The following is a 12568-nucleotide window of genomic DNA, read 5'->3' as shown; positions in this document are numbered from 1 at the left end:
GCAGAACGCGAGTCTTTGCAGCAGAAAATCGAAAGCCATGAGTGAGGGCCATGCTCATATGGCACCTAGCAGTCAAATGTTCAGTGACACGCATGCACGCACGCGCGCCCACACACACACACACACACACACACACACTAGAGGAGGAATAGCAGAGGCAAAAGTCATCAGCATACAAGGAGGATGGTACTCAGGACCCCATAGCTGCTGCTAGACCATTGATGGCTACTAGAAAGAGAGGGTCACTTAGTACAAAGCCCTGTGATACCCCATTCTCTTGCATATAAGGGGTACCATAGGAAGCATGAACTCAAACCCAGAATGTATGGTGCAACAGGAAGTTCTGGATGAAAATAGAGAGTGGACCCCAGAGACCCCACTCCTGCAAGGTACCACAGATGTGGTGTCATAAGCCTTTTGGACGTCAAAGAAGATTCCAGGGAAACCAGATTATCAGTAGTGCAACGGGCTTGGCAAAAACCACCCCAGGAAGGAGCCACAAGACCCTGACACTCAACGACCCAACACAGCTACTGGCTCACCGTGTGTTCAAGTAACTTACAGAAAACATTGGTGACACTTACTGGCTGATAACTGTCCATCTTTAGAGGGTGCTTACCTGGTTTCAGTATTGTGACGACGACGCTTTTCACTATTGCAATGGGAACTCGCCCTCGATCCAGATGCAGTTAAAGATGGCAAGGATATAATACTGACAATCCACCTGTAGGTCCTTGATCGTTTGGTTGTTCATGTGGTCAGGCCCTGGGGCTGTATCAGAGCAGTGGGCAAGGACACTGACAAATTCCCACTAACAGAATGGAGCACTATATGGCTCCAGTTCGCGTGTAGTAAAAGGTAATGGCTTTCGCTCCAACTGCTCCTTTAGGACATGAAAAGCAGGTTGATAATTCTCAGACACTGATGCTTGAGCATAGTTCAGAGCAAAAGGTTCGACAACGGCATCTGGGTCAGTGTAGACACTGCCATTCACGGTAATACTAGGTACACTTGAGACTTCCGATCTTAGCCCAAACCTGTAAAAGGGAGGTATGTGATCTGATGGATGAAATGTACTGTTCCCAGCAATCTCATTTCCATCTTTTTATTAGGTGGGAGACCCGAGCATGGAGCCACTTAAAGGCAATGAGGTGCTCCATTGGCAGGGGGAGGGGGTTGCCACTTACAGTGTTGGAATGCCTGCCTACGATCTTGAATGGCCTCTGAGATTTCCAAGGACCACCAAGGTACTGTCTTCCATCACATTGGGCCTGAGGAACAGGGGCTCACTAAATCACCTGCTGAAAGAATGGCTGTAGTTGTATGATGGACTGCCTCATCGATATCTCCCTGTGGCAGGAAGCCAAGGTAGATAGCAGAGGCAAAAGCATCCCAGTAAGAACAGCTGAGAGCTCATCCGAGCAGGGATCCATGGGAGTGACACTGAGGGAGGGACAGGAAGATCAGAAAGTGGTCACTACCACACAGGTTATTGTGGACCCTCCAGTCAATGGATGGGAGAAGACATTGGGTTCAAATGGAAAGGTCTACGGCCGAGAAGTTTCCGTGCACTACTCTGAAGTGTGTGGGGGTACCAGTACTCAAAAGTCAAGTTGAGCCACTAATTTTGAGTTCTTTGCCTCAGCCGGTGACCATGGTGCCACTCTACAAAGAGTTATGTGCATTGAAATCACCGGAGATTAGAAAAGGTGGGGGGAGCTGAGAAACCACTGCAAACAGTATGTTCTGAGACACTTCACTTCACCATCAGGAGAGAGGTAAACCCTGCAGGTGGTAATATCCTGAAATGCCATTACCTGAACAGCCAAAGCCTCCATAGGGTATGAACAGGCATGAGTTCACTATATAGAGTGTCTGGAACATATGTGCTACTCCACCTGACACCCTGTCATAGGCACCACAATTCTTATAATACCCCTGCTTCCACTAAGGGCTGGGGTCTGCATTGCTGGAAACCAAGCCTTCTGATCGGCAATGTGGGAAGGTAGGTGATCTGCTTAAAAGATGTCATCGCTCACCCAGGTGGTAGAAAAATCCACTACAATTTCACTGTAGAATAATCCTGTTAATGTACAGTGAGACCACGAAGGGTCCAAGAGATTAGGTTATGTCTTAGGGTCAGGTTATGTCTTAGGGTCACCTTCTGCCACAGGTTGAGGGGTTATGGCATCAATATACATGTGTTCTGGGATCTGCTGTGTGGTGTGAACCGGGATCTCAGGTGCTGCTGGACTCTCCGCCTTGGCCACAGGAATGGAACAGGTGGGATCTTGTGGTGTAGGGGCCACCGGAATGTCTTTCTTCTCGTTTTTGCTCTCCTTAGAGAATTTCAATAATTGCGAGGGCTCATCTGCATCAGTTTCAGGTAAACATGATGATCACAAAGCCCTGCAACCAACAGCCCGTGGCGTCTTCAGCCACTGGCTGGTGTCCAGTTGTAGGCTGGCGGAAACCTTGAAAGAAAGTGTCCGTAGGGACCTCCTTCCTGGCAAGAGGAGATAGAGGAAAGTGGTTTGCCTCCGGCTGGGAGTTGCGGACCAATGTCCCTGGTGGGCAGGGTGCCTTTGATCCCGTGATGGCTGGGAGCTCCCCTCTTGCTGCTTTAATCACACATACTTTGGGATCAGACATGATTGAGAAGCCCTGAGGGCCTATTGTAGGAGGCGTAATGGCCGGGAGTACAATCACAAAAGGGGGTGATGTTGTCATAGTATAGCATGTGACATTATTTTACATACTGGGTGAAATCACTTGTACTGCTTCGTGGTGTCTAACTGAGTTTGTCCAGAGTCTTGTATTCTTGAATTTTATTTTCTCTCTGGAAAATGGCGCTATCTGGAGAGCAAGTAGAATGGTGCTTTCCATAGTCGACACAGATGCCGGGAGTATTGCTCTGCTTGCCGCTTAGTCCTACATTCCTCCTACAGCGTAGCCACAGAATTGGACATCTTAGGGTCGTATCTCTCTGCATTGAAAGAGGACTGGTCTTTCATACAGACTGTTGGGGCTGTATGGCCACCAGTGGTAAATAACTTCATCTACTTAATTTGTGTCTGTGCCACCATGGTGCCACCCACTCCGAACAGAGGCTTTCAGTGCGAGCACCAACAGTGCAATCCCTGTGTCGTCAGGGGCTACCACTGTGCAGGTAATTGACGACCCCGCTCACAACGGGATGGCTACCATGCTGGGTTTTGGATGTATCACTGTATTAAAGGAAAGGGTGTACAGACAGAAAGGCACGAATGGGGAGCACACACTGCACTGGGCAACATTCCCTACATAATCCACACTTCTGGAGAATTTTGAAAATTGGGAGCAGGTCAAACCCAACAGTGGGGACCATGTGTTTATTTGATGAAAAGTTGTAAAATATGTCAGAAGTGGAAATTCGAAGCCCAATCATAAACCAGGTCCAAACAGGGTCAACACCAAGAACACCATCTGATGGAGAGGCAGAGGGAGAAAGGGATCATGAAAGCATAAGTACACAGCAAAGGCTGGGGCCCATTGGTAGCCAAGCACCCACTCCCAAAAGAGTTGTGAGCCCACAGGTGGACAAACAGTTTACAAAAATGCATTTTCTGACGATGTGACTGAATTCTCGACACGTTGGAAGGGCCTTCTTCTTCTTCTTCTTCTTCTTCTTCTTCTTCTTCTTCTTCTTTTTTTTTTAATTGAAGTTATATGAACACATTATGTGAACAAAATCTTAAGAATATGTCAGATTTTCATCTACTCCAAATTGGAACTCACTCAGACTTTTCTAACATTAAATAATTTTTTGGTAATCCATCAATGACTGTGGGACAGCAGCCAGACATAAAGTGCTTGAATAATAGTAATTCAATCCAACAGCTGTATTATAATCCAACGTTGTTTATTCAAAACGTATCTACCAGTTTCAATGTCAAAAAGTGTTATCTTCAGGAGCCAAGTGTAGCCTGTCATTAACATATGAACCACAATGACAAAGACCATCACAGTCTTTAAATGGAAACAGTACAACTTATTAAGCATGTTGCACCAGCATGTGCAACCAACAAAGTTGAGTGCAGCAGGGCCAAAATCAACTGGATTTTGTATATTCATAGCAGCGGGCTTGTTACTGCTACAAAGATATGGAATCCAGTTGTTGTCGGCCCCGTTGCACTAGACTTCATTGGTTGCACATGCAGGTGTAACAAGCTTAATATTGTACTGTTTCGATTTGAAGACTCCTTTGGTCTTTGTCACTGTGGTTCATACACTGATGACAGATTATGCTTGGGACATGAAGATGACGCTTTTTAGTGTCGAAACTGGTAGCATCTTTTGAATAAATGACGTTGGATTACAATACAGCTGTTAGTTTCAATATCATTATTCATGTATTAAAAGGTTTTAGTTAACACTCGCGTGTCAAGTACTTAAGTGGTCACCCGTGTGGTTTTGTTACAGAAACTGATCGCTAGGTTTGTAATAAACCAGTTATTAATTTTTCTAGTCCACCTACTTATTTTGAACATAACAAAATAAGAGATTTATGCCGTGAGACAACATGATAATGAACATTTGAAATGTCAGTGACCAAGCGAGGTGGCGCAGTGGGTAGCACACTGGACTCTCATTCAGGAGGACGGAAGTTCAATCCTGTGACCGGCCATCCTGATTCAGGTTTCCGGTGATTTCCCTAAATCGCTTCAGGCAAATGCCGGGATGGTTCCTTTGAAAGGGCATGGCCGACTTCCTTAGCCACATACTGGAGGTATTGGCTGATGAGAGGAAGAACATTTATAATTGATGTTTTTTCATGACTATCATCATTTTTAGAGAAATGCTCCTCACACACTGAATAAAAGCTCTAGAATCAACAACATCTCTGGCCACACTTCTTTCTTCTATTGTGGGTGACTGAAGTGTGGTTCGCTTGGCTTTTTTTAATCTGTTGCAACAACTTATAATTATGGAAGGCAGCATCCTGGTGTGTCAGCCTGTCTTTGATTCTGAGCTGTCACTGTTAAGATATTGGGGACCCTCTGCCACCCTGGTGACTAATTTATTTATGAATGATTTTGAAGATAAAGCACAATCATCTGCATACACTGCCCATAGCTTGTTTGTAAGAACATTGGCCGAGAAAAGACAGAGTTCTTCCCTTGAGTTCCTGTCCATCATACACAAAGCTTCAAGCCAGTATACACTCTGCTACATTTTGGAAACAACTCTTCATCTGAGTCCAAGCCAGTTCTCCACTACATCCTTTCTCCCAGCTGTACTAGCCAAGAAATGTATGCAAGAGAGCATCTATCAAATTTGGAAAGTAGGATACAGAGGTACTGGCAGAACGGAAGTTGTGAATCATGGTTGGTTAGTTCTCTCAATGACAGATTGCCTGTGATACACAAGGTTCTAGAATCGAGTCCTGATACAGTACACAGTTTTAATCACTCCATACTAATTTATACTTGTAGACATACAGCTACCACCATCCATTGCATACAATAACTTTCCTTTAGTTCACAGAACTCATGTAATGTCTGACATTGATAGTCGTACCTTGAGATCACTCATGAGGGAAGGAAGAGGCAGAGGTAGTGTTATATACAGAGCCTTTATTCCATATGTTTTTCCTTAAAAATAGTGACAATCATTTTAAAAATCTAGTGAATGTGATCTTCTTCTAACCGGACAAGGCAGACCTCTTGTAATAAGCATTAACAACAATCTACTTCTACGACAGGTGGGAATTTAAAAAAAAAAAATGGTAGATGTTATGTAGCATGAACAAATCTGTGGTGGCTGAGCAATGTATCTGTAATGGTCCTCTATTAATAATAACAATGTTCATATAATGGTCACAATCCCATCTTTCTGTGAGCTTGCATTAAAGAAATAGTGGGTATGCAGATGACAGACAACATAATCAACCAATATAAGGGTTTAAACTCGGCCAATAGAGTGATTCAACTGATATCTACTATATGGTTTCATAGCATTTTTGTCTAGAATCTGAACCACCTAACAGTTGGAATGACCAGACAAGCATCACAATCATTATGAGTTTCTGTCTTTAGTGAGTGTTTATATGTTTTATACACTGTTAGGTGCATTTTATCTGTAATTTCTTTTTTAAATCACAGTGGCGTGTTTATTCCTAAACAGGCACAGTACCACATTCAGAAAATATCAATGACCCTCCTAGACAATGGCCATACAATTTGTAGCCAAGATATTGGAAAATAAAGCAAGAATGCCCTGGGCACATTCATGAAAGTTGCTACCATATTAAAAATAGAGTTTTTAAAACTTACTTCATTATTTTAACAGTCTAAGATGTTTTAGCAAACATCCACATATTATTTCCTATTTGATATTGAGCTAAATAATTTACAAGAACCGAAAATTTTAACATACCTTAATGTTGCTAACACTTAGTTCCCGGCGTGTGTAATATGGGCAGCTTTCATTATCTAAATATTTCACACGAACATGATCATAAACAGCTTCATCATCTGGCCAGTATCTCAAGCATTTCTTTGGTCCATCTCCAAGCTAGAATGGACAATATGTATCAGTATTTCAGTCAAAAGATCTATGGTAAAGAGAGGAGGGAGTGGAGACAGGAGAAGGATGCCTACTGGAGGTCATCATAGGCTCTTTGATCACAAATTCTCTCCGTTGGAGGTAGGGAAAGCAGCAGAATTCATAAATACCCTTTGAAGTTATGCTAAAATCAGAAAGAAGTCACACAAGGTTCCGACCCACTAATTTTACACCTTACATATTGTCAAAGACAGTATTTACATCACTGGGTATGTTTTCTTGATTAACAAATATGATACAAATTTGGAACTGATGAGTGTAAACAAATTCCTGGATCTGTTACTGTCATTTGAAGAGAAAAATGCAAATTCCAGAAGAGAACTATCTGAAATATGAAACAAGTAAATGCTATAAATTCTCTCATTTGATTCAAGTTTAATTATAAATATGTTAATCTTTTCATGACACACATGCATTTCTGACCCAGTAACCTATTTTACAAATACACATAATAATGTCACATAGAAGAAGGTGTAAGTAGATGAATGATGAACACTAACTTCACTTAACGAAGGTTTTATTTAGCACTTGCACGTACAACGGCGCGGAGCGAACTGCCTCTGGCCAGAACACATACGATATATATACAGCTACAGAACATTGCAGTATGATGATTGTTGCCATTTGTGGATACTTCAAGAATGTACTTGAACTAAATAAAGAAATTAAAATTTTACAGTTCAGGTGAGTTTTGAATTCATGACCCCCCATGCAACAGTCTAGTATCATAACTGCTACAGTATGCTTCTTCTGTGAAAATATAGTAATCAAGTTTACCCTCAAACAGAAATATAGCCAATGCTGCTTAATGTAAGAACAGAATCCCCCAAAACACACACACACACACACACACACACACACACACACACACACACACACACACACACGAGAAGGGGGGCAGAGGGGGGGGGGGGGAGAGAGAGAGAGAGAGAGAGAGAGAGAGAGAGAGAGAGAGAGAGAGGGGGGGGGGGGAGGGAGGCAGGCAATGTTACATACCTTTATTATTCATGATTTTATATACCAAAGTCACACAGATACCTTTGGAATAACGTATTTTTTATCAACTAACAGCTGTAGTTCATAGTTGGCATGTAGAAACCCTTTTGAGGCTACAGTACAATAATTTTGCATACAATTAGTCACAGCACCTTTGACAATAATGATGATGGCTTTCAGGCACTGAACAACTTGATTGTAAGAAACCTTACTGAATATGAATGAATGTCGTTTGTAAATTGTACAAGTCAGTCTGGTGAAATTTTACCACAATTTGATGTGTCTCTTGGACCTGAATCAAATTATTTAGATGTGTGTATAATGAGACAAATAAACCACAATTCACAATATCTAGGGCTGGAGGCTTCCCTCAATTCTGCAAATGGCTCACTAACACACACGGATGTCCAGGCAGGTACCTAAAATATTGGCATCTCTGTTATCACAATACATAATTATTTAGTTTCATGCCTACTGAATGAAACACCAATCTGTTAAAAATGATATTGGATGAGTGAGCCTAAACACAACTGTCTTTTAAATAATGAAAATTTAAATGTACCGAAACAATGTGTAACAACAGGCACGGTTGTGTGTATAACAATGCATGGTTCTGTTTGCAACCTTGGTGTTAAATAAAATTATTATAGTCTTATCATTGAATACTACTTCATGATACTTGCAGCTTGATGACCACTAACACAGAAAATGAGAAACAGTCAGCCACTCAACATTAAGTCTGCTCCTAAACAACACAGGGAGGAGTCCTGATTTTTCACAAAATTTTAAGGCTTGTGCTGTACTGACACTTGTCAAATGTCATCTGTCAGTGCAAGACACGCAAAGTTGAGTTAGCCTTTGTATTTTTTGTTGTAGATAAAAAAGGAAATGTGCAATGATGAACAGACTGAAATTCAGGAAGTTATGCTACTCTCTTACGATGAATACTGACAGATATTTTGTTTCATGAAACACTGGGATGTTCAGAAATAGTTGCAATTATGAATGGTCATTTTCAAAATTTTTGCAGAGCCCAACAAAGCTTACGCACCCTTTCTTCCCTTGATGAAGAAGTGAACAATTTCTTAAAAATTAGTAAATTATTCTGACAGAAAATTTGCCTGTCTCTCAACTGGGAAGAAGGGCTGACTAACCATTGTTTGGTGTCAATACAGCAAACGGAGCATTCCAATCATGGTCATATTCACTGTTGATGCAAAGTATAAGCAAGTGACTCACACATTTTCTCTAGATCTTTTGGCTCAAAAATGTGTAACAAATATTTTTGGGCTCAACACAATTCTAATATTTGGATTCAATATACACGGTATAATGGATATATTCAAGTTAAATATTCTGTTCAATGCCCTAGAAAATTTCTGTGAAGTATCTGAATCACTATTTGCACCAGACCTAGTGTGCACTAACAATTTCACATTGCATATACCTTTAAGGCATGCCAGAACAGTGAAATTCTGTAGGAGATGCCCAGGGCCTACTGCAGTAAAATATTCAATTACAGAAGAACTTCGTCACCTACAAAGTTTGGGAAACATCAAAACTGTGACAACAAGTAACTGGGATATACCAATACTAGCAATAAATAAATCGAGCAGATCACTAAAATTGTATGGAGATTTTAAATCAACACGTAATGTTCAGTCAATTACAGATTTATATCTGATGTTAGATTGGAAAATATGATGTAAAAATTAGTTGGCTGTAAAATTTCTTGAAAATAGATTTAGCAGTTGCCACTGGATGAGGAATCACAAAATGTAACAGCAATCAACATGCCCATTGGATCATACAAATATGCTTTTTGTTTCGTGTTGCAAGTGTGCTAGCAACTTTTTAGTGTTATCTTGAGTAACTTACAATATCACTCCCGTCATGTGCAAATTATATTGACAATAACAGAGACAGGTCACAGCAAACCAGGCATCTGATGAATCTGCATGCAGTATTTTCTTGCCTATGAGTAGTAGGCCTAAAATGTAATCTTGATAAATGTGGGTTTTTCAAAGAGAAAGTAGAGTACCTCAGACATGCTTAGCACAAAAGCTATCACACCCATAGAACTGCTATTGACACATTGCTGTGCCCAAGTAACTAGCAATTATTTGTTCAGATTGTACATGGAACAGGACCCAGCATCTGATAAGGAAGAAGTTACAAGAAGTTACTTGCTTCCAGCTGTATTTGGAGGTACAGCAAACAATCACAAACTTCCTAGTGACATCACAAACCATCACAGTCTTTTCACAGGTGGCCAAGTGCACATGCATAGTATGGCAAGAAAACTGTCCTGCAGACATGCAGGTTCAATTCTTCTTCCTGATGCAGCATCAGTTACAACTATTAAATGGAATAATCATGTCCATTGCTGATTGAGTGATCATTCCAGCAGTTTTGAGACCACGGATTCTCACCTCAATCCACTGTAGTGCCTAGGACATGACAAGAATGTAAACCCCTCTGGTGGCAAAAGCAAAGATGAATTCCCACATATAAATGTTTATTAAGGTGCCACATGGCATCTTGTGATTGACTGCCCCACACATCTTGTGCCTTTAGTTGCAATTCGGCAACACTTCTTCGAGGTCCTAGGTTCCTGCTTTATCGTGTCCTATACGTGTTCAGTTGGCAAGAGATCTGTTGATCTTGCTGGCAAGGACAGTTGTTCTACACCGTGAAGAAAATTTGTGTTGCAGCGGCCATATGGTGGATGTGCATTGTGATGCTAATAAAGGACATAACCTTCCCATCAAAGAAATGGGAGTAGCAAGGGGATAACAGCCCATGCAATGTAGTGGGCACTGGTTACTTTACCCTGCAGAGACAGCAAATGTGACAGTGAGTTGTAATAATGACCACCACCCCACGAAGCTTGGGATGGGACTTTTGTTGCGTAGGCAAATGCACTCTGGAATAAGTAGCTCACCTGGTCTACGTCATACATGTGTATGCCCATCACTCACATGTGAACAGAGCCTACTCTCTTCACTTAAGACAACAAAGTGCCATTCTATTCTCTAGTAAACTCCTTCACAACGCCAGAGTAGCCACGGTTGGTGGTATCATGGTGATAGTGGTAGCCTGGCCAGAGGCAAATGTGATCTTAATACTGCAGCAAGGAAATGGCTCCCAATGATCCTAGGTGACACAGCAGATGCAACATGTGCCCAGATTTTTTCCTGGACGATGTTCAGTTGGCCACTGCTGCTCGTCAAATGAGTCAGTCTTGACATGTCTGTTCTATTTGGACATGCAGCCTGGGATACAAGTGTGGGAATGTTCCAAAGACCACTGTTGAAAGCAGTGACACACCACCACTACATTGGACTCAACATATGCAGTAATCCATCAACATGTCCATTCAGCTTCCCGTAGATCCACAATGTGATCTTGTTCTAATGGCTGAAGCTGTTCGACAGGAGTATGTACTCATTGGTGGTGCATGGTTTTACCCTAGAATTAATGTTGCAAACACTGTTCATCTCGAAACTCGGCACAGTTACTGACTGCAGGGTCAAACAGAGGGTGCATAGACAGGCTTCCTGAACACCACCTGATCACCGATGTTCATGACAAATTAATCACTAAAGTATGCCCGTATTACACCCTGGTGCTACTGAACACTGCTGTTGAGGGTGTAGCATTTTGTCCCCCTTCCCAGCAGTATAGGAGCCTTGATTCACCGCTGCACCAAGTGTGTTCAACAGCAGCAGCCTCCATGGGCACCTTCAGTGTCTTGACCCACAACCACAAATCCATGGGAGTGAATCCATATAGATTTTACCAGGCACTTCTTCAGTTTTATGTGGCTGGTGGTGGCAGTGGTGGACACAGTGCAAAATTTCCCTTATATTGTTAAAATGTCATCCACCACCACCCACCAGAGATACAATGTTGCTTCTATTTAAGGCTTTCTCCCTGACCATCACTTTGGATAATGAACAGAAATTTACATCAAAGTAGTTTGAGGATTTCTGCCATAGGAAAGGTATTCCACACCTGACATCAGCACCCCACAGCAATGGATAAGTGGAAAGAATAATTAGAATGCTCAAACAGCCACTGTTGAAAACTGTGGAGGAAGCATCCACAGAAGTGGCTCCATCTCTCTTTCTCAGCACTTAAGTGACAACATCAATTAACAGAAGGAGCAGCTGCAGATCTACATGGCCACCAGCAGACGGTTCTACCCTACTTCGTGAGACGAGGCACCATAAGCTTCAAACTACCACATATCCAGATTGGCGCCCTTGTGTGGGTGTGCAGTTCCAAACAGAACACACTTTGGATGCCTGCCATGGTAATGCATTTACAGGGGCTCCCATGCATGAGACCGACAGCATGGATGGCCTGCAGAGAAAACATCAAAACCAGTTGCAGTCATAGTCACACATGCCACCACAGTCCTCACTCCTACTTAAGGAGAACCTAGAGACCATGCCACAACAGCTAGACATGGTGTTCCATCCACAACACCAGCCTCTACCTGGTCCTGTTGCGAAGGTCATACCAGAGCCTCCCAGCCAGACTGTCCAGCAGCCAGGCTTGGTCCAGAATGAGACACACAGGGTGACGAAGTGAGTGCATGGGTACCTCACCTTCAAACATCACATATGGGAGCATGTTCCATCCAGAGGACATCCAGATGGATGGCCCCACTTCACCTCCAAGCAGTACAGGCGGTGACATTCTCTGCCCCGTGGACATTGGGATGAACAGCCCCACATGCATCACCACCACCTCCAGCATGACAGGCATCGCCAGCTCAGTCTTGGTTGACTTGCAGTAAAACATACACCCTTCTCAGTGCCCATGACAGCAAAGGGGAAAGGGAATTATAATTCGGCAGTGCTGTCAATACACATCAGGCAGTTAATTAACGCAGCTGAAGGTGGTCTCTTGTCAGCAGCTGCTGCATCTCCACATAAAAACGAGGTGATGCTACGAT

At 42.5% G+C, this 12568-nt stretch overlaps 1 protein-coding gene across 1 annotated transcript in view; it reads right to left on the bottom strand.

Annotated features, from left to right (window-relative positions):
• LOC126185094 (tyrosine-protein phosphatase 69D) overlaps nt 1-12568 on the bottom strand; it is a 367349-nt gene that overhangs the window by 35373 nt on the left and 319408 nt on the right. The window contains exon 23 of the mRNA XM_049927899.1: nt 6418-6555. Coding sequence (XP_049783856.1) covers nt 6418-6555 — 138 coding nt within the window. The remainder of the gene's footprint in view (nt 1-6417; nt 6556-12568) is intronic.

Source organism: Schistocerca cancellata, chromosome 4 (assembly GCF_023864275.1).
Source record: "Schistocerca cancellata isolate TAMUIC-IGC-003103 chromosome 4, iqSchCanc2.1, whole genome shotgun sequence".
Lineage (NCBI taxonomy): Eukaryota > Metazoa > Arthropoda > Insecta > Orthoptera > Acrididae > Schistocerca > Schistocerca cancellata.
This window is presented reverse-complemented; position numbering and strand designations above follow the sequence as displayed.